The sequence below is a fragment of the Sander lucioperca genome, chromosome 24 (assembly GCF_008315115.2).
Source record: "Sander lucioperca isolate FBNREF2018 chromosome 24, SLUC_FBN_1.2, whole genome shotgun sequence".
NCBI lineage: Eukaryota > Metazoa > Chordata > Actinopteri > Perciformes > Percidae > Sander > Sander lucioperca.
In genome coordinates, this window is record NC_050196.1 from 9,410,642 (window position 1) to 9,434,268 (window position 23,627).

Below are 23,627 nucleotides of genomic sequence, written 5' to 3' on the forward strand. Positions count from 1 at the left end.
CCTCAAGGCCACCTGACCATTTCACCTCTCCTACCACACACACACACACACACACACACACACACACACACACACACACACACACACACACACACACACACAGATTGCTTGTCCAATAAAAAAAAAAAAACTAGAGTTGTTACAGTCACCGCTTATGTAACAGGGTTAAATGAACAAAACAAAAACAAGCTACAGTATCATTAGAACAGGCCAAGATATTCCTCTTGCTTGCTCTCTCTCTCTCTCTCTGACACACACATACACACAGCCAAAACCAGACATACACTGTCTGGCTTCTAGACACAGCGTGGGGGGGTCAGCCTGGACTGTAAGCTGTACTGTCTGTTTAATATTGGAAGGAAGCTGAACACACACACACACACACACACACAGACACACACACACACACACACACACACACACACACACATACACACACACACACACACACACACACACACACACACACACACAGATTTCTATCTCTGCTGGGACGCACCCTTTAAAAACACATACGCACCCATAAACACGGACCCACTCGTACACAAACCCACTGTACTCACACTTTTCATAGCAAAATACAGTTGCATCAAAACATACTTCAGTAAAATAATAGTACTGTCTTTCAAAGCTATACAGAAATTACAGGTACACAGAAATGCAACTCAACTCCATTAACGAGGGTGAAAGTAATGGCGTTGCAATTACTTCCACTCTGGTAAATAAACACATCTCAGCCTGAATCTCTGCGTTCTTGTCAGAAGTTGTAAACTGTGTTTAGTGGAAACCCGTGGCCCCGGCCTGCCACGGGAAGCAGCTATGATGAGAGAGTGTGCAGGCGCTGGAAACGCCGTAATTAACACATGGCCTCAATCACGCATCCTGAATACATTTTCACTCTCTGACTCACTCCTGCTTTGTCGCTCTATCTCCCTTCACCCCAATCATTTTGCCCACCGTGTGTGTCTCTGTCTGTCTCACACACACACACACACACACACACACACACACACACACACACACACACACACACACACACACACACACACACACACAGATCTATCATTCTGCCTCCACATACATACAGACACACAGAATCTCACACAACAAGCTGAGTGGAACCACCCACACATGCAGCAAACAGGCACCTACATGTGCTCACACAATCTCTTATGCACCCTGAATTTATACTGGGATCTTGTTAAAGCCATGGCAACCGCATCCCCCATCCACCAGTCTTCAATCCATCTGTGTATGTGTGTGTGTGTGTGCGTGTGTGTGTGTGTGTGTGTGTGTGTAAGACAGATGCAATCTAAACTATTACATTGTCGGGGTTCGAGCTGGTGGCCTTGGTAACGGAGCTGAACGCCAAATCTGGGTCACATTCGTTTGACACAAAACCAGAGATATTTTTCAAAGGTAGGAGGTGATAACTCAATGCTCTCTCTGTGGGATGAATGCTATTTTTTTTGTGCTCCATAAACCTCAACTTTTACTTTTCTTTAATGGCTTTTAATGTAAATACTCCTCTTAATTTCTTGTTTTTCAATCAAGATACACTTTGAGACCTAAACATGAATTAAATGAATGGCGGCCCACTGTGGAACACATCAAAGACAATCAGCTGGTAACTCACTGGAACATAAATCTTTTAGCTGCCTCAAGGCCACCTGGCCATTTCACCTCTCCTACCACACACACACACACACACACACACACACACACAGACACACAAACACACACACACACACACACGCACACGCACACGCACACGCACACGCACACGCACACGCACACGCACACGCACACACCTCACCACCACCGCCAAAACAAATACACTTCCTGCTACAATCTCACCTGCAATATGTGCACTTCACCTCGTGCACTTCGACGACCTCGAGAAAATTCCATTTCGGCACACACTCATCCCCATCAATCTCCTCGCCCCCGCCTCTACCCATAAACCTTTAACCTTAAGTCCAACTCCAAGTTGCCTTGGAGCTCTCTCCATCATCCCACCACCCCCTCCCACACCAAGCCCCCCCCTCCCAACGCATCTCCCCAGAGGAAGTGGATCCTGCACCAATTAAGCAAGCATTCCTCGCATGCTTTCAAGCGGCTTGAAAGTACTTTTTTCTCTCTCTCTTTAACTGTTGTTTATATGCACGGCTGCCTATGCTGATGTAAATTGTTGTAAGAGTGTTGGGGTGAATGATCACAGGTTTCGGGCCATTAACATGGGGGGCAAAGACAAAATCATTAACCTAAGTATTAATGTACAGCGGAGCCTTATGTTTAGTTCAGAGTGTGGAAAAGTTGGAACTTATGTTTCCCACAAGGTCTTTGAATACATTGAGATAAATGATATGCAATGAGCAGTGGACCCATACAGTGGTAACAGACAGAGTGGCTGGAGCACTTTTAGTGAGATTGTGTCTGTATCGTAAGAATAAGCAATGTGAATTAAACAATCAGCTGCTATCCTTTGTATTCAGCGTAAAACTGATACACATTATAATAAACCAAAGTGTAAGAAGGTCAGAACAGTCGATAAATGCTCTGCTCTACACTCTGCTCTATGCTGAATATCTAACATTAATTTATTCATATCTAGCTAGCTATCATATTTAGCTTTAAATCTTATTTTTTGCCAACTACAAACTGATGAACAAATCACACACACAAGTCTTATTTTAAACTTCCAATCATGTTTCAGGTCCAGTCCCTCACCTGTTTTGAAGATCTCGTAGCGCAGAGAGAAGCCCGCCCCCTGGTGGGCGTAATCTGAGACAAATCGGATCTGCAGGGAGGGTCCAGATGAAATGATCGGCGCTGGGGCGATGTTGCTGCAGTGTCGACCCAGAACATCAGCATTTTCCGAAGTCCCATCGCGGATCTCAATGAAGTCATACCTGATGAAATTACAAAAAGGAAGAGATGATTTATTGTTGCTTTAAAATGTTTTCCCACAGAAAACAATCTTAGCATTTAGTTTGCATTGAGCTTAATGCAGCAGGAAGGAAATAAGAGAGGTAAGGAGATCAAAGGAGAGTGGCGGAGGGAAGATAAACATAGCTAGATAGTTATGGGGTTATGCAACAAGCTAATAAAAACCAGACAGGTGTGGACCTATTTACTACCAGAGTTCAGCCTCAGGACAGAATACACAGTGTTCAAAAGCATTTAGGAACACAACATTAAGACAAAAGGAAATATATCTGCCACAGAATTGGCTCTAAGTCACAGCTTCTCCACCTTCTTTGTGCTCTTTCCCCTCAGCTGCATTCAATAAATGTAGCTCTTAAAACCCTTTGTTGTTCATGACAACACAATCAGATCCCTTTTACATCAGCTTGGGGCAAGCATGCCCCCAAAATATTGAAACTTGGATCACAGGAAAGAAGATCTGTGTTACCAACAGAACAGAACTTGAGCAAATGGCTGCAATCTGAGGGTAAAGATGCAGGCAACTAGACAGCTGGAGACAGAGGAGCTCATGAAAAGATAAAGAGGCGAGGGCTTGGAGAGGACATTAGCAGCCTGGGAGTGAGTCGGGAAATTAGGATAAATAAATGTGAAGACACATCGCTTTTTAGCTTCTACAAGCTTGAGCTTTCAGCTCATTATAACCTTTGACCAGCCAACTGACCCTGAACGATAAAGGCAAATTCTTAACTGTCAGGTCATATTTGTGTATATGTGTGTGTGTGTGTGTGTGTGTGTGTTTATGAGTGTGTGTGAGAGAAACAAAGAATGAGCTAGAATAAGAGCCCACCTGGTTGGTCCTGAATTAGCACATAATCCTGTGTGTCATTCCTCTAACATTATTAGAAACATGCAGCAGAACAGATAGACAGGCAGAATATGCATAACATGACCTTGTTGCCAGGTCAAATATAGGTTTATATGTCCATATAAAGTACAGAATAAGATGGAAACGAGAGACTAAGTGGGAATAAACACCCCAGTGAAGCCCAGCGTGTGTCGGGAACTGCATTCGGCGACGCAGTCCTTAATGGTCCATCTGTGAACTGTTTAGCAGATCACCAACCAAGCTAGCCTAGAAGCGCTGAGGGAGCTTAGTATAGTTTCTTCACGGGAAGAACGCGAGAACGATTTGTAAGGAGCTGGTCGACTGTGATTATATGAGGGGGCGTGGCCCTAGCACAGTTCGACCTGTCTGTCACGGACAGATGTGGTGTCATTGGAGCTTCCATAGTTGGTCACGCCGAGGCGATTCCCCCATAGTGAAACACCGAACGAAGTTAGAAAAAGAACATTTAGTCATTTACTATAAAACACAGCCCTTCTGTGCATTGCCTCCAATAACTGATACCACAGCTTTGTTGATATGATTAAGAAAGAACCGGCCCATGCCTGTGAGCTGACAGAGAACCACCACGTTTTAAGGTAATAATTTGAGGTTGTGACAATACTGGAAGGTGTGGAAAATTCCATAATTTCTGTTTGTTACCATCTCATTCCGTAAGTACTGTTTTATGTAAGTTACACTGACTTTTACTTAAGTAATGATCTTCCTAAACTGTAAATCATACTTAAAGCAATCCTCATTTTTCTACCTCTTTTGTAAGTATGTGTTTGGGTTGCTGCTATATGTGTGTGTATCTAAACATGCATGTTATTGTATTTCAAGTTGCGCAACTGTGAAACACTTCCTTGTAATTTCGTTCTCCATAATATTAATCCCTGTTGCCTCTCTCTCTACAGTGCTACCAAGTGTCTCTTCACCCCCCATATTGTGATTCCCTGCGTAACTAACTGCATCGCCACAGGAGCCCTGCAGCTACACAGAGGATGCCCTCCCCTCATACACACACACACACACACACACACACACACACACACACACACACACACACACACACACACACTCATCTCAATTAGTTGATATGACGGAGCCGTCAAAAAGACAACAGGGCCACTGTTGTCTCGCTAATTACTGTGATGGGTTCTTTGTTGCTGAAAAAGCCTCACAGACGTCTCTGGGTTTTTTTAGCCACTTTTTAAACATGGCATCTAATATTGTAAACAGGAATTTTTTTCTCACTACTTCCTCAAACTGAAAAGTATTCAGTAAAGCTGAGAGGTACCAATCAGCACCCGGCTGTGTTCCTTTATGAGATCTAAGCACTAAGACTGCTTTTGTACTGCGCCTTAGAATAAAACGTGGATTAAGTAGAGTCAGTAAGCCTCTTTTTTGGCTATCTCCTTCCTGCAGTGTTTTGATTACTTTGCAGAGCATTCAAGCTAAGACTGCTGATGGAGGGATAATCCCAGCTGCATTAATCTGGGTCAGAGTAGCACATGTACAGGTGAGGATCAGAGTGTGAAAATGCTGCAATGAGCCTGTAATGTCACTGTCAGCACCATGCAAGCAGCTGACGGATATGTAGGAAGTGGTCAGTTTCATTAAACTAAACAGTATGAAATGATCAGAAAATGAGAATGCACAACAGCCAAGTGAAATTTTGACAAAGCCATTTTGGAAACTTCTGATTTGGCATTAGGAAGATATTTAGGAAAACACCAACGTTAGGTCTTTTTAGTAGTAATGGGTGTGATGAGGATGTTATCAGGGTCTGATGAAAGGTAGTATCAAGTTCCAGCGGTTTTGACTAAAAGTTAGGATATATCTACATCTGTTGCAGCAATGCTGGCTGTTCTGTCTCTCTCGTGGCCCTTAACTGTATGGAAGTGCATCGCTGGAGTGCTTTTTCACCAATTCACATTATATCTGTGCACCAGCATGGAAGAACATTTGTGAATTATTCAAAGACAGATGTCATTCCTCTCTAAAGCAATCCCTATATGTTGACTCTGCCATGATGTTAGTAAGAGGTTTCAGTGCAGTTAAAGTATGTGGTGGTTGAAGCAAATCTGCACAAAAGTAGGCCTGAAGAGCACTTGTGCTGGTGAGTACAGAAGCTGTTGTCCAATTCTCTTATACATGTCTTGGTTGTAATCTTGCATTACAGAGGCGATCGAGAAGGCTTTAGCTGCAAGCTCCCACGGTGAGTCTGTAAGAGCCACATCTATCCCTAAGTACGCCTGCTTAGGGCTGTTACTGACACATGCTTTGGGAAAACACACACTCAAACATGTGCCAACAAACACGCACATACACATGCAGACAGACAGACAGACATGTACACACAACCACACGTTGATATACACAAACACAGACGTGCGCGTACACACTCGCCGTATCGCCAATGCCAAGGATAAAAAGCCTGCGAAAGAGCTGAGAGCTTAATTAGGTTTTAATTGATTTTGGAGTGGGTCTCTATCCTTCTCTCTCTCTCTCTCTCTCTCTCTCTCTCTCTCTCTCTCTCTCTCTCTCTCTCTCTCTCCGTCTCCAGCTCTCTCCTGTCGTGGATTAGCGTCAGCGAGTGAGTGTTCCTCAGATGTGATTATTGACCTGTTCACTCAGCCTCTCCCTAGGCTCTGATGAATACATGCATGAGGGCCTGACGTGTGAGAGCCCACTGTCTGTCTCTCTCAAACACACACTTGAACGCATTCCACGACACACACATTAAATTATTTGCACATGCGCACACGCAGACCCGTGAAGGACATACACACGCACGCATGCACGCGCGCACACACACACACACACACACACACACACACACACACACACACACACACACACACACACACACAAACCCCGCCCCATGTCTGACACCATCCATTCCCCATTCCCAGCTTTCTGTCTGTCTCGGTCTGCATGACCGGCCCTGTGTTGAGGGAGCCATTACTGGGCACCCATAGAGAATAGCTGGAGCAGAGGGAGAGGGGTTAAGGAAAGTAAAAACCCTTAAGGGCCAGTAATTCTGCACCAGTCCAGACATGTCTTCTCTTCCTCTGCTCTCATATATCACTCCGCCCCTCCGCCAAAACAACTAATTGCCTTTCACACCTTTGCTGTTTGTCAAGGACTAGGCACATCCCCTGTAGGCATTGGCACCTCACCACTGAGAAACATAACTGCAGTATGTATACACTGTGTGTATGTATATTTATAGGTCTCTCAACTAGCCTTTTGTGGCCTTAAGGGCTCCAGTGCTCTCTTTGCCATAAAAATCTTACTCCAGGAATCAGATATTTGTTATCTTTATCAGCAAATGAGTGATCTTCCAACTACCTGTCTGCAAAAGAACTAGCGTGGGATCTTGTGTTTAATTTAGTTTCATTTAAATGCCTACATAAATGCATTCATTGGGAGCGTCGAAATTACACAAAAGATTAACACATAATTTGCTGTGGGCGCGTCATGGTCGTCTGATTCAGTTTGTTTATGCCTATAAAAGAGCAACAGCTGTTCCCGAACATCAGCAAACCAAACTTGGCTGTGCTCAGACACTTGAGGCCTCCAAGTTGAAATGATTCTTTTTCTCTCTGCTCCATTGTGTGTGTTTCCCCCCCGTTTTCTTAGAAACCCACAACACCCTGATCCGGTAAACGACGACGTCTGTCACGATTTTCTTTTTCCTCTTGCTGATGAACAGAAGCAGAAATTAAGTAAGGCGGAGGGTGTACAGTTGAGACACACACACACACACACACACACACACACACACACACACACACACAACCACCCACTCCTCCCGCCCTCGATGGGGACTCTAATAAACCATAAGTGCCTCTAAAATATTAACTAGATGCTGCGAGCAAAATCCCTGCAGATCCACAGGGCCTGCCATCTTCAATCTAGCCCCAAAAACAAATAGCACTCCTCTTTCTCATCTCCTCATGCCTCACCTCCCTCTTCTGCTGTCCATCACAGATTCATACTTACACATGACTGAGGCCAAACCGCTGACCACAGGCAGTCTGGGCTCGGCCCCAGACCTTCTAGTGCAGCATCGATCTGAAACATCAGACTATAACTGCTGTCTGAGCTGAAGCTGTGACCCTGCTGGATGCATTCTAATCAGCCTCTTTCAACATGTATTTGCGACGGAGATTTTTCTCACTGCGTTACAATTCATCCAGACACAATTTAGATCCCCCAGTCCACTTTGCTTACATGTTTTTGGACTTTACACGAGGCTAGGAAGCTTATATATCTGAATGTCCCTGTGGCAGGAAAGAGCAATCGAATAAAGAAAGCATTTGAAGTGGTTGATAAGACTGGTTTCTACATTTATTCATACCTCCTTCTTATTATATCATCATTATAGCACTGACAACTGTTACATTCATGACCGCTGGACTCTGACGACCATGATCTTGTCCTAAACGCCGGCCAAGTGCCAGATATTGACGGATCAGAACCTGAACAACTCCCTTTAGTCATGACCTCTGGCAACTCATCTGTCTCTCCTTTCATCCTTAACCATCACTCTCCTCCTACTCTTCATCTCCTTCTCTTGCTGCCTCCGGCCATTGCTGATCATTTATCGATTTCCCATTACAAGCGGAATACAGACATCGATTCCACACCTCACTGTGACCCCTCTGGGTATTAGTAAGAGGGTGATATCATGCACACACACACACACACACACACACACACACACACACACACACACACACACACACACACACACGCAAGCAAACTTCTCACTGTGAACAGGCATGTCACAGTCCAAAGGGACTTACATCTTTGTGTTTGAAGTTATAGACTTATATCATCAAATCTCCCCACCTCAGGCTCCAGTCAATAACAAATAACCAAATAAAAGTGAGAAAATAAAAACCACAAAGGTGGAAAAAATGGATCTTCCGGAATGACTGCAGTTTTATAGCGTGTGTTTGTGCGCACATCTGTATGTGACTCTTTCGATGTTTAATTCAAGTGTGTAAAAATAAAACACTTTGTCCTCAGGCTAGAATAAAAGAACAAAAGGGAGTAAAAAAGGGAGATCAAGAAAGGGAGGGAGGAAGATGAAGCGAACAAGAAAGAGAGCCAGAGAAAAACAGAAAAAGGGAGAAAGGGAGGGAGAATCCTCCCTCTCTCTCTCTCTCAGCTCCTGGTATATCACTAGGTAGCATCCTGGGGCTCGGTGATGGCAGATTGCATTAGAGATATGAGCCTGATATTTCATCTAGCCTTTATTACATTTAGTTCGCATCAATCGGCTGGCAACCTGGAGGTAAGAGCTATTTGGCACGCGGCCGGACTCCCCCTGAAATGAAATCCTGAATTAAAGTGCCACCTCAGACACGGAGCGCCTGCATAAGGCTGCGGATTTGATTGCTGCAGTAGAGCCGCGGTTTGGCTACGTTACATCGTCCGAGTACTCACTGTTTGAACCCACTGAGGGAAAATCACCAGGGATATTAACCAGAGTTCTGACCTCTTGCTGACCTCTTGGGCTGACCAAGCACTTTTCTGGGTTTTATAAGGGCCTAAGGGGGGATATGATGGCTCATGAGCACTCTTACATCGACAGGTTGCAAGCTTAAGTATGTACGTGCATGTGTTTTAAAGCGTACCCACCGAAAACATATGTCCATTAACAATCTTTATGACCATGTTATCGTATATCTTTTTTCCTTTTGGTGTTCCCACGATCAACAGTCCAGACCACATAGCTCTGCGTCTTTCAGGTAACACACAGCTCACGGTATTCGCTGCTGCCATCTCTATAATCCCAGCTGTCAGGCAGATTTTCAGCCTTGACCAAGATGATGAGCCCTCCACCTCTGCAGCCCTCCAGCTCCCCTCGCCCTAACCTTGCGGAACACCGTGAAAACATGCAAAAATCTACTCTCTGCTTGCTCACACTGCCGTGCCTAATCATGCAAGAAAAAAAAAAAAAAAGAAAAAAGGGAAGCTGTCTGTAACAGTGCTACAGGGCCTGGATCAATCCGGGTAAAAAGCATAGCACAGGAAGGAGAGAGCAGGCATATCGAGCCATACTTTGGCTTTTTCCACTTATTTCTGCGCCCCAATGGGAAATGCATCCTCCATGAAACACAGAAGGGCAAACACATTAGTGTTAGAGGTTATGCATAAATAAATGTTGGCGTGATCCCCTTGTTCTCTAATGGGCCTTTAGAATGGGGTTATATCAAGGAGGCTAGATGGGTGGATGGAGGGATGGAAGCAGAGCGGCTAGTCTTACAAACTAATACTCACTTACATGCTTGCAGAGTTACTCACACGTATAGACGCCTTTTTCCCACCCACGCTCGTTGACTCTTTTTCGCACACACACCCACACCCATGCATGCACACACACACACACACACACACACACACACACACACACAGAGAGGATGAAGGGAGATTGAGTGGGAGTGTGTGTTAGAGGGCAGGTCAAGGCCTCAGTCCCTCCAGGCGAGTGAAAATAAAAATAAAAAAAAAAAACATCCCAATAAAACCCTCTGTGGAGAAGAGAAACGAGGAGGCATTTCAGTTTTCCCTTCCTCCTCCCTCAGCCTCCTACTGCCCTGCGCGCCTTGGGCTGTGAGAAACTGCTTGACACACTACTCATCAACAGCTGAGCCATTCCTCTCTACCACTCCAGCGGGGAAGTCCAGTGCGCTACTGTGTTGACACTGTGACACTAGTGTAAAAGCGTTATTTATTACTCAGAAACATATTGCAAGGGAGATAATTATGCAACATTTTTGCCTTTGACAAAAGCGACAGAAACCTGGAGACACAAAGCCGACACATCAAAATAACATTTCCCAGATCGCTGCAACGTGACACAAAAACCCTTTCACCAAAGCTGCCATTGATGTCATCATGAAAGTTAAATTTTTTTTTCTCTCCTGGCCAGACAAAGCTCTTTGTCAGTGAACAATGCAAAAAAAACCCATCTAGAATTATTAATTCTTTAATTTACAGAGAGAAGGGAGAGCTGGAGAAATTAAATGGTCACAATTGCAGAGACTACTGCTAATTTGTGTCTGTGTTCACTTGAAACAGACAATGGAAAAGTCTCCAAGTGGGTGAATTGTGTAACAGTCTCCCTGACTCAGTTGTATAAAAATGGACTAAACAGTAGAGACCATGACTACTTCTTCCTCGTTCCTCTGAGGTCAAAGACAATAGAAGACCTTATGATTTGGATTATTCATGTCTCTGAGAAAGGAAACTGACCAACGCAGTCATATATCCAGAAAAACAGCTGGGCTTCATTCTCTTCTCCTTCCCTTCCCTGTTTATTATCTCTCTGCCTTCCCTCCCACAAACTTCAACTACATCATGATTCTTTTCTTTTATCCTGTCCGGTCTGTCTTTGCATACTATTGGCGTTTTTCCATTACATGATACCTGCTCGACTCGCCTCGACTCTACTCACCTTTTTTGGTTTTCCATTACGAAAAAAGGTACTTGGTACCTGCTAACAGGTACTTTTTTAGTACCACCTCAGTCGAGGTTCCAAGCAAGCTGAGGCAATACCAAAAGGTGACGTGAAAGCGACAGAGGGGGATGTCCTGAACAAACCCACCATTTTTTAACAGTTCAGCCAGCTGTGTTTTTGTTTGCTGCCTCCAGCTTCATTTGGAACAAAATGTGTCTTCTGGCTGTGGCAACAACAACACACCTTCGACGTTCTGAATGTGTGTGTGTGTCGCGTTAGGTCACGGCAGTTTACTGCGGCGCCGCTATGACGACCAGCCACGCTGAGGTGGTACTAAAATCTGCAATGGAAAACGGACGCACAGTGCGTAGAGTAGAGTCGAGGCGAGTCAAGCAGGTACCATGTAATGGAAAAATGCCATATCTGCCCTTAAACTCAGACAGGAAAGTCCTGATAAAGTCAGATTGCTAAACAAAGACACAAAAGTAATTCTCAAATGAGTGAGTAAACTTTTTGATTATGGTGTAAAAAGCATGTATTGTCCTTCAGCATTAAAAAAAAAAAATGGTTGCAAGAAAAAATAAATATTTTTTGGCAAATATGTTGTCCTACATCATCAGTTTAACCAGTGGAAGAAAGACATTGACTAATTAATGAGACATTTGAATCATTCTTTCCGTTCAGTCTGCGAATGAAATGTGGAAACTAAAACAAGCAACGTTTTCTGCTCTTTGAACTGTTGAGGTTACATGCAGCTGACGTGCCCTTGAGCAAGGAATTCCAGCAAGTAAATGCTCCGGAGAAGCTTTAAACAAAAGGGCAGTATTAAAAAGACTGTGGTTGCACTGGGCAGCATCCAAGACATAATGAGTGTAATGGTGTGAATGCAAAAAAGGAGGACGCTGAAAAGAACTCATGTGCTCGCCGTTCTCTCCATAAATAATTATTTCACAAAAAGTAAACCGCAGTCCACTTAATGGCTTTGCAGAAAGCTTGTATCTACAATTAAAATTTCCTTTGCAATTGACCTGTTGAGGTCGAAATGTGGAAAATGTTTCAACAACTTGGGATCAAGCCAAACCGCCGGCAGTGAATTATAATAGTATGTAAAAACCTGTGTGCTTCAACAGGAAATTACTTATTTGAGATGCAATTGCCTTCGCAGCATACTAATGAACTGTCAACACAAATCGTCATTCAGCCAGAATAATAATACACCATGAAGTCTTATTGGTCAAAGCAATTTTACCCTGAGAGAAGAGTGGTTTCAGACATCCCTAAGACATGACTACATCTCTGCGCTCTCCACCATTCTCCTATTTGCAACCTGCTCGTCTTACTTGCAGTCCAGCCTCTCAATCTCAAAGTGTGGGTTAAAGTTGAGGACGATGCGCGAGGCCTCCGGCGCCGTGATGATCCAGTGACAGTTCTGATGAGGCGGGTACTCCAGAGGATAACCAGGGGAGGTGATGTAACCCGCCTCGCTGGCATCCAAGATGCCTCCGCACTCTGGCACTGTGAGAGAGACAGAAAGGTGGGGTCCGGAGAGAGAAGAGTTATTGATTGTAAAACAGACAAAATACACAAACAATTCAGTAAATTGAGTACATTTTTATTTTAAACCTACAATTCATACATCTGTCACTTGCATGGCAGGATGTAAACTATATAAAATCCCCAGTAAATGGCACACTCCCTGTAACAGTGACTCAGAGGACGCTCCTTCATTTACGTTGTTTCTCGGTATGAAGATGTGATGAGCAACAAATGAACAGTAAAACAAAGAAAGCAATTTAGGCCGTCAGTTAGGAGGAAATTGGAAAAACTTCTCCATTGTGGATTCTCAATGCGAGCGGGATCACATGGGTAAGCTATTAAAACAATAAAAGATCATCAATGCTGCATTTTGGTAAGCACCCACACACACACACACACACACACACACAGAAAGAAACACACAGAGAGAAACACACAGAGCCTTTTTCACTCTCTTCCACACCCAGCCTCTTATCTCTCTAGTTCCCCGTCGGGAGCGTTCTCCAAGTGTAATTGTTGCTCCGGCAAGCCAATCTGCAAACATTAGGACACATTCCCTGATCCTATCACACTCTCCCAGGAACAATAGCCTGCCAATGGCATTGCTCGGCAGGCTTCGACAGGAAGTGACACACAGACGGCCTGTCTAGCGGGGTTCTGGGGGTCACCCCGAATCTGTAATGAAAAGCCCCACGCGGCAACAAAGGCCCCATTCTCTGCGAACACCCTGACAGCTCAGGCAGCTCTCACGCTTTGCGTTATCTCCCATAAACACGCTAAACACATAAACTCACATGCACATACAAAAGAAACATGTATTTGGGTATTTTGCATACGCACACGCGCACACACGCACACACACACACACACACACACACACACACACACACAGGTTATTGTATTGTATTGCATTGCAATAGATTTGCAGACATTACTATTCTTTACAGCAAAGGAGCAACGTGTTCTCCATGACAACAGCGGGGGGTGGTTTAGCTCTACCTCTGTACAGCATATGTGTGTTTGTGCGTGTGGTTGCTGATGCACCAGGGGGATCTCTAAATGTAATGAACTTTGTGATATTGAACTCAAAGGGATAAATGTTTTCTTAATATTGTAGCTGGCGTATGTCGGCAAAATAAGGAAAACAACATACAGAGGCAGGGAAACTGCTACATCAGGCAACAAACTAAAGCTTATGGTATACTGCCATTAACAATGCACTGCCAAATGGTGGGCTTAACCACTCAGCTCATCTATTCTTGACATAAATGGGTTGATATTCTTGCCTGTTTCTTTCAAATTTCTGTGAAAGCATCAACAAAGGAAACAGAAAGAAAGGGGAAAAAAAACCTGCACCAAAGGCTTGAAGTGTAATAGACCCTTCAAGTGTTGACATTTCCACCGCCTATTGTGCTTAAAAGGCACACTTAAGATTCTTTGACATTTGATGCTGCGATGGCTTCCTTACTTTGTTGCTGGAGAGGAGCAATGCCCACGCTCACACACCAGGCGCAACACAGCTGCCGGTGATTTCATGTGAGTGCGCGACTCCAGCCGCCCACATGCGTACACACAGATACACATACAAGCTTGTTACACAAATGTACAACACACACACACACACACACACACACACACACACACACACACACACAAGTTGAGCTACATGTGCACATATGAAGGCACGTACAGGGATGTGTGCATAAACACACACCAACGCATTTATACACACACACGCACAGCCGCTGCTCCATGTTCAAACGGCCACCCACGCACGCACACATCCAAATATGTACAGAGGGCCTGTCAATCACGATGGCCTACAGAGGTGGGAAAAATAGCTAGGAGAAATTTTTCAAAAAAGATAGCAGGGATGGCAAAAAATGACAGAGACAGACAGAGAGCCACACAGACACAGACACAGACACACACACACACACACACACACACACACACACACACACACACACACACACAGACACAGACACAGACACAGACACAGACACACACACATCTCTTTATCTGCTGTGGCTGTGCAGACAGTCATTGTTGCGAAGCCTATGGAGGGAACGGCGTGCAGGAGGCTATCAGTGTGCAGAGCCTCGGCAGATTAAGCCGTTTGGGGAGAATCCTGCAGCCTCGACACTTTTTCCCTGAGCTGCCCATTCAGTAGCCTCCAAGAAGGATGAAGAGGAGGGGTGAAGGCGAGAGGGGAGAAGTAAAGGGAAGGGAAGGGGGGCAAAGGATTACAGCAGGGAGGAGAGGATGAAAGGGAAAGGAAGTGGAGAGGAGGATTGAAAAGGAGGAGAGACGGTGAGGCGATGGATAAAAGATAGATTGGGGAAGAAGGACAAAGATTGATCGGAACAGGGAGGAGGGTGAAGGCAAGGGATGGGGTTGATGTATGATGGGCGGGCGCGAGGACCTAGGAGGAAGAGAGAGGACGAGTGACAGGCGGAGAGAGAGAGAGGGAGGGAGGCAACAAAAGGTGATGAGGAAGGAGAATTACATAGGGTGAGAAAGAGAGAGAGAAGGATGATGTGAGTGAGAGAAGAGATAGAGCGAAGGGACTGTGTGTGTGTGTGTGTGTGTGTGTGTGTGTGTGTGTGTGTGTGTGTGTGTGTGTGTCGAGCAGAGACAAGCCTCATTAAGACATGCCTGCTATCCAGTGGCTCCCTGTAGACACTGACCCCACTGGGAAAACTCTGTCACTCAGCTCACACACACACACACACACACACACACACACACACACACACACACACACTAGCACTCCAGCATGTGTGTGTTTGAGTGAGTGTGTTAGAGCGAGTGTGTGTGGGTTGGTGGGTGTTTGATGAAGCTCAGAAAAAATGAAAATAAAATGATGGGGATGTAGAAGAAATATAAATGAACCGTTATGAGAAGATTTAGAGATGTGTGTATTTTTTCTTTATAGCTTGAATGTCCGTGGCAATTAATTAGTACAAAATAAGCATATATGACATTTGTGTGTGTTTCACTGTTAAGCATAATGTTTCAGTGAGAATAGAACACAACGTGGTGTTGGATGAGTAACACAGGGGAAGCACTCAGGAGCTGCCAGCGAGCTTCATGAATTACACTGTCTCTTCTACTAAAGGAGCCAATCTGTCCCCACACACACACACACACACACACACACACACACACAGTGCCACATATGTTTCTACCATGCAGGGACCAAACCCCCTATTACATGAAAACAATGTTACCACTGTGTGTGCGTGTGTGTGTGTGTGTGTGTATGTGTGTGTGTGTGTGTGTGTGTACGTAAACTGTATATAAGAGTAAGAGTGTATTTGCAAAAGTGTGTTTTTGAAGTAGTGTGTAAATGAAACTGAAATGCAGCAAAAATACTATATGTGTGTGTGCCTCATTTGTTTTCAGCATAGACTGTTAATGAAATAAATGTTAAGTAAAATCGGTGTGTGTGTGTGTGTGTGTGTGTGTGTGTGTGTGTGTGTGTGTGTGTGCACATTTTCTAGTCACTCCAGATCAAGTCAAACCCAGAGACGTCTTTGTACCCGCTGTGAGTGCCTTTATCTTCATTATCTGGGAAAATGTGCATATGTCTGCATGCCTCACATTCTCTGCGTGCGTACGTGCACACTCACGCTCTCATTTCTATTAGCCACCTTATCGGGGAAGTATGGCGTCACGCTCTGGGATAAGCTGCGAGTGTGAGGAGAGGGACTGATAAATCCCTCCATCATTTCTAGTGTCTCTCGCGCCCCCCCCCCCCCCACCTTAATTAAAAAGTGCTATCGCCCAGAGTGAGGGAATGAGAGGGGAGAGTGGGCAGCACTCATCCATTCAGTCAAGAGCAGGGGTTGTCTCTCTGACTGCTTTTAATCTCACCCATTCCACACTAGACTGGACCCAAGGAGAGGGAGAGGATGAGGAGGAAGGACGAAGTGACGAGATTCACTTTTTATTGCCCTGTGCTTTAACACCTTTATGCTAAGGTATAGAATGGCCGTGCTTTGGGGAATAGAGGCAGTGGTATGAGCAGTATTAGTAGCAGTAAGTGAGAATTTAAAATGCACATTAATGAAAAATCCTCATTGATGAAATATCATCAAGATTCTGGTTTCAAAACTTTCTAGAATACTTTTTTTTAACTTTCCGTACTTTGGAAAGACATTTCTTCGATTTTACAAGCCTGGTGTGTGTTTAAGTGTGTGTTTAAGTTAAAAACAAGAACAAAACTGAAACTATCTGAATGCTTTTTCAAAAATGAATGGTAATTGTATTTTGAAAGATTATTTCCTTGCTTGTGAGCTAAAAGTACCATATATACCATATATATTTGCAACAACTGGTAGAAAATGGTAAATTTAAAAAGACGTCCTTTCACAGAGACATAACGAGTATTGATGTTTTAGATTCAACACATTCCTCAGACATTATCTACCAGAATAAATGAAAATGGACCAAAACACACACCGACAAACAACAATCAGCCCAGAAATGCAACATACACAGACAATAGCTTGTTAAACAGTGTTAAACGTGTTTATGGGGGATTTTTTTCTTCTTTTAAGAACTAACAAAAGCTACATCAAAGGCAGATAATATCCCCAAATCCTCTTTTCCTCTCTGTTTCCTATTCTTTCTCTCTTTCTTATCCTCCCTCCCTAACAGGATAAGTGCCCCATGCTAATCAGCTAAATGCACAGTGCTGGCTATCGTGATCAATGGTTCAATGGATCAATCGAGTGAACAGATGGTTGCTGGTGCCTGCAGGGGGGGGGGGGGGGGTAATGGTGTGGGCCTAATCCTAAACATTACCTGACTACAGTATCATGTCTCTGTCTCCCCTGGTGCACTCTTTTGTCTCTGTGCGACAGCGTCAAACCTGCATAGCCAAAGCACTTTTCACAAAAGATGTCCCTGTCTAAAGAGTAGAAATGGCTGAGCCTACATCAGCCAGGGAGAGCTGTGAAGAATTAAGCTTTGCTGCGAGAGTCTTGGTGATTTGTTGCCACCCTCTACCCCCCCATGTTACTTTTCAGTGGAACTGACTGCTTAAAACCCCTTTCTGGGAGAACTGCAGTTATTACAAAAGCAGTTTTTTTTAAATCCACACCCTTGTGTACCCTTTCCTCTTTAACCCTGCTCGTGAATTACAGTAAATTTAAAATGCTTTGCCTCTTGACAATGCTAACCCCCCTCCAGCTCCCATCTAAACCCGTCCCTGGGCACCCGTTAAGACCCCCCTATGCGGCTAATGCGGCAGAGTGAAAGACCCAGCTCTGTTTTATTTATGGGGGTCTTGTTTTTAATTTCACCCCAAGTGTGGCGAGCTGTTCCAGGGCTTTGCGTGAGCCTAGTACTCTCATACCTGACTGGTATTGAACGGGCCGCTCCGTTTGTCTTTGGCTATGAATGCTAATAGGTGACCTTGTTTTCGCAGCTGATACCTCTGAGGCTGGGGCAGATTAAAACACAGAGAAATGCAAAGCATTGAAGGGCTCGGTTGTAGAGGAGAGGAGAAGACAAAAAACTAAACAAATAGAGAACAGTAAAAAAAGACCAACAAAGAAGATAGAAATGAGAAAGTCCATTCAGTCGGGAGCTAACATTTGGAAAAGAAATAATTAAATGAGTAGAAATCCAACTCTGGAAGAAGGCGAAACCATAGGTGAAGAGGATGCACAGCCGCTCACTCAATAAACATGCAAATGAGCTTCTTAATGGTCTGAATATTAATGCTTGTGGTAAGGAGTAATTGATGTACATGTCACTGAGTCAAACTACTGCGATTACAGTTTAAGTGGAGTCGAAGTCTCCCTGCTTTGGATATAAAGATTGCTGCAAATAGGTCTTCTTAAGACATGAAAAGGGACCTTTGCTATTCCACACGAGGACGCCACCAGCAGAGAACAGCAGGCCACAACTGGAAATGTCCAAGCAAGAAACAAACAAACAACAGGCTTCTGGCAGAGACGCCTTGAGCGTGCATCATTTTGTTCCACAAAATTATATTTTAAATGAAATCTTTTTGCTACTGGAAATGTACCAAGTTGCTAAAACCAGAGGGAGTCGATCCTCACAAGCAGGAATCTTTAATGTGACTCAAATGTGCTTAACTTTCATGAGAGCAGCATTGTTTTGTAACAGTGTAGATATTCTTCACTTCTTTTATTTCCACCCTCCCTGTAGCGTTCTGGCTGGGATTTTACCAAACCAAACCCCACCCCAAGTCTTCCTCTGCCTTGTTCCCCCCCACCCCAAGTCTTCCTCTGCCTTGTTCCCTTCTGTTACTTCACATTAAGACAGAGTGGATGCCATGCTCACTTTTCTGTGCCTTGGGTAGCTTTGCATCTGCCTTCCATTCTTCTATCCAGTCACTGTCCCCTCACATTTCTCTCTCAGCTGCACCCTCTTTCTCCCCCCTGACTCTCTGAACCTCCCTATTCTGTTCTCCTTCAGTCTCTCTTTCCTCTGGCATCTGTGTGTAATGTGGCTCTTGAGGGGAGCATAGAGGCAGGGACATTTGATGCAGTGTCTTGGCAGGGGAGAGAGAGAGAGAGAGAGAGAGAGAGAGAGAGAGAGAGAGAGAGAGAGAGAGAGAGAGAGAGAGTGTGTAGAGAGTGTGTGTGTGGGAGGGGGGATCTAGCTTCTTGCTTGCCTGATGGCTGCCAAGAGGCCCACATCTGTCTCTGATCAAGGGGTACACAGGCAGCCAGTCACTCTCACAAATGCACACACACACACACACACACACACACACACACACACACACACACACACACACACACACACACACACACACACACACACACACACACACTGGGGTGGCTTAAAACAAGAAGCCTTAACAAGAGGAAGAACCCACATGAAGTGAACAGAGCTTGAGACAAATCAGCGGGTGCTGTTGTAAAGGCTCAACCGTCATCATATGATCATGAACAGCTCATCACCCCGCCTACACACAGTGAAAAGGAACTAAAGCACAAAAAGCATGCAAAAAGCATAAAAAACTATACATCTTATTTTGAATACTCAATGTTTTATAGTAGAAAAAGATAACTGTCATAAATTAAATTGTGTGGACAAGCATGTTACACTAAGTACCACAGAGAACAACATGTTGGAAGATTGTATGTACTATTTTTTTTTTTGCGCACATATCCCACCTGGCGACAAGCGAAGAAAACGCGCATCCACATTAAATATAAAACCGTGACACCCGCAGTCAAACCACCGTAAAAGCAACAAGAATGCTAGAGTATGTAAGCGCGTGAACGAAAGGCCATGTGTCATCCCGCAAGTGGCGTCACTTCTCTGTAGGGTAAGCCCCAACATACAACCCTTTCCCACCAACACCCTGCGCATTTCTGCTGACATAATGAAGCCACAGCTAATGACGGCTCCTTATTGTTATTATTTGATCATGTCACCAGATGGAACACTGTGCTCCCTGGTGTTAAATCCACAATTAATGAGGATTCTAAATACATTTGGCGCTGCTTCCATGGCTGAGCTTCGCTCTCTCAGTAGAATATCAAGTGTGGACACAGTGCCGTTTCCGTGCGAAATAATTAAGTGCCTTAAAGCAAGGCTCTGAATCCCTACCAGCTGCAGGGTTGCTATTCTGCGGCTCATCCTGCACTGTAACCTCCCTGCTTATTGTTATTTGATTGCTGAGAGCGCATGGAGGTGACGGTGCGCCGCCGCATGGAGCTGCCCGGCGCTCAGCCACCAGCAGCTTTACGCTGCACAGACAACCCCGAAGAGCACGAGGAGATAATAAAGGAGAGCGACTGTGGTGGCTGATGAAGATAATGATTATAATGGTGATGATTACAGTCCTATTAGTGGAATCATACGATGAGAGTGTAGCTTTTACGCACGGTTTCTTGGGACACCAGCGAATTGATAAAATAGCAGGTTGAAGTCCAGCCTACGCCTAAAACCTCTTTTCATCCGGATGTGAAATATCATTATAATCAAGACAAGGGTTTGCTTATTTCCCTTGATGAATAATTAAATGAAAGAAAAACAAGGATAAACAAGGTGTTTGAATTCCCAAAAGCTTCATGCATATAATCAGATAACTGTTTCCGATCTTCTAAATATTTGATGAAACCATCTTCTATCATACACATAACCATCTAGTGTACAGGGCAGAGCTGTATTAGACTGACTTCAATTTAAAGTCATCTTGTCATCATGATTCTGATTAAACTCACATATTAGGCCTATATATACACACACATGTAATATATATATATATATATATATATATATATATATATATATATATATATACACACACATGTAATATATGTATATATATATATATATATATATATATATATATATATCCTCAGAGTTTTCTCAATGTCTTCCATAATTAAGGGAAAGAAATATCCAAGAGCCCAAGAGACATATGGGTCTGGTTATAACACAATAGCTCTCATATCAGGCGCGTATGTGTATTGAAATAATATGAAACACATGGCAAGGATCTCTTGATAAATCATTTAAAAAATGTAGAATAATTGCAACGTATGGTCCAGCAGATTGAACTAAATGCGATGTTTGGACTACATTCATGCTTCTGTGATTCAGAAGATTGTTTATTTCCCGTATGTTTTGGTTCGTCAAAATCAAAGAAGTAACTAAAACTCACCCTCTTCTCCTCTGACTCTCAATGCCAGATGACACATTGCCATTAAAAATCCAATCAGCGATGGCTCAAAATCCATCTTGAGTGATGCAGAAACTCGTGGAGAGCTTTAAGTTTCTAGTGTTTCCACCTCTTAGAATATAAATTGTGCTGTTTGTTTAAAAAAATCCACACCCCAGTAAGACCAAAAACCGCTGGCAGCAGTCAAAACTCCACCACTTCAGGAATAATCCCACTTTTATTTAACCATTGATGGAGGAAACTATGCCAACTACATGTTATTGAAGAAATTTAAAGATTTCTATTTTCGCAGCCTTTTGCCTTTTATGTCTGTCCATTTAGCGGATGCCACTAAACCTCATCCAAAAAAATAGTGAACAAACAAACAAACTCCTTGACCAATACTGCGTGCGCTCCACAGCTGGGAGGCTTCGGGCGATAGCTGCGCTCCAGAGACAGCGGCTCCAGGGTGCTTCAAGTCCCGCTTGAGAGGCTCTCAGTCTCCGTATCTCCCTCTCCCCGTCCCCGCGTATTTTGCGCACACGAGGGTCGGTTCTCCTGTAGGGGCTTGGTAGTAGCAAGATATAAAGTCCACAGTAACAGCTCTCAAAGCCCTGGAAGCCTCAGTCCGAGTGTCAGAAGCTGCTTTTTATTGCAGCACAAAAATCACAGAATAATAAATAAGAAAAGGTGTTGCGCTCTTGCTCTCCAAAAAGACCTTTCATGTCGTGCCACCTCCTGCGGCACCGCTCCTTTCTCCTGTGTGTCTTTTTCGCTCCGCTCCGACACCGGCGTGTGTCCTGTGGATGTGTCTGGGAAGTGTGTGTAGTTCGTGTGTGTGTGAGAGTGATGAAGCTTTTGAGCTGAGCAGCTATCGCGTTACAGTCACGGCGCTTCGGCTCCGCCCCCTCCCGTCGGTCGCTGATTATAGGGAATTGGAGAGAGAGCGCGTCTGTCTGTCTCTCTGTCTCTGTCTCTGTCTCTGTCTCTCTCTCTCTCTCTCTCTCTCTCTCTCTCTCTCTCACACACACACACACACACACACACACACACACACACACACACACACGCACCCCCCTTCAGAAGATACCACAGATATGAACTATTCCAAAGATAAGGCCCAGATAAGACATATTGTAATGGTAAACCAGGGTGCAGAACTTCTCCCGGGGCTGTTTTCAAAAGGAACAGAGGGGTTTGGTGAGGAATAGAAAATCCCAGAAGGAATGAGGCAGGGAGGAGACTTTGACTGGGGATGGGGTGGTTGCACAGCAAACAGGCACAGGGCTGCCTTTCACCACTAAACACATCAAAACGACCAAGCCAATGTCAAAGCCCTCAACTCAATAGAGGGAGAGCCCACCTCAGCCATCAGCCATGCCCAATCTCTGCCCTGCAATCAACAGGCCTAAATACAGAGCAGGAGGCGTATAATGACACAGTAGTGAGCCCAAAATAATCTGCTGAGAAAGGCCTCTCCAGCGTCCAGCCCATGTGCCCTGCCTATGGCTTGTATTACCGTGTAATGTAATGGACTGGCTGGGGACTGGCTGTATAATGAGGTACAGTATGTAGCCTCGCTGGCATCTTTATTTGGAACAGCTAGGTGCATTCCAACAGGTCAGGACATACTTTCGGGTGCAATATAACTACTGTACACCTTCTGGTATATTAACTTTTACTCCTTATAGGTATGTATACTGTAGGTGCATGCTTTTAAAGGGAATTGAACTGAGCACGAGGAGTGTTGGTACTTGCTACAACATAGATTAGCTGATGGTGGTAAATAGAAAATAAATAAGTTTTCACAGTCATCATCATCTTGCCTTATTGTCCTGTGACAGTCCTGAGCTGTAAACAAAGTCAACAAAAGACCCCTATGCCCTTGACGGAAGGATGTATGACAGGTCTGGGTGTCACTGCCTGCCTGCCTGCCTGCCTGTCTGTCTGTCTGTCTGTCTGTCTGTCTGTCACCTCAGTCAACTGTCATCCCCTGCTGCTCTACACCCCCCAGGTTCACTAGATGCCATCAACTTGCAGCTTTCTTACAGCCCGTCAGTCATTTTTAAGACCATCTCTAGCCATAGGGTGCAGCGGCTGTCAGACGTCATTGTGATTGGCTAATCTGAGCCTCTGGGCGGGGG

At 44.4% G+C, this 23,627-nt stretch overlaps 1 protein-coding gene across 2 annotated transcripts in view; it reads right to left on the reverse strand.

Moving 5' to 3' along the window:
* Window positions 1-22,360, reverse strand: part of nrp2a (neuropilin 2a) — a 60,591-nt gene extending 38,231 nt beyond the window's left edge. The window contains exons 1-3 of one of the 2 annotated variants that reach the window (XM_031291844.2): window positions 21,487-22,349; window positions 12,629-12,803; window positions 2,731-2,912 (exon numbers count right to left, since the gene is read on the reverse strand). In XM_031291844.2, coding sequence (XP_031147704.1) covers window positions 2,731-2,912; window positions 12,629-12,803; window positions 21,487-21,562 — 433 coding nt within the window. In that variant the 5' untranslated portion in view covers window positions 21,563-22,349. Of the gene's footprint in view, window positions 1-2,730; window positions 2,913-12,628; window positions 12,804-21,486 lie in introns of both variants that reach the window. The other variant, XM_031291845.2, reaches the window with a different exon arrangement.
* Between the last annotated feature and the right edge of the window lie 1,267 nt (window positions 22,361-23,627).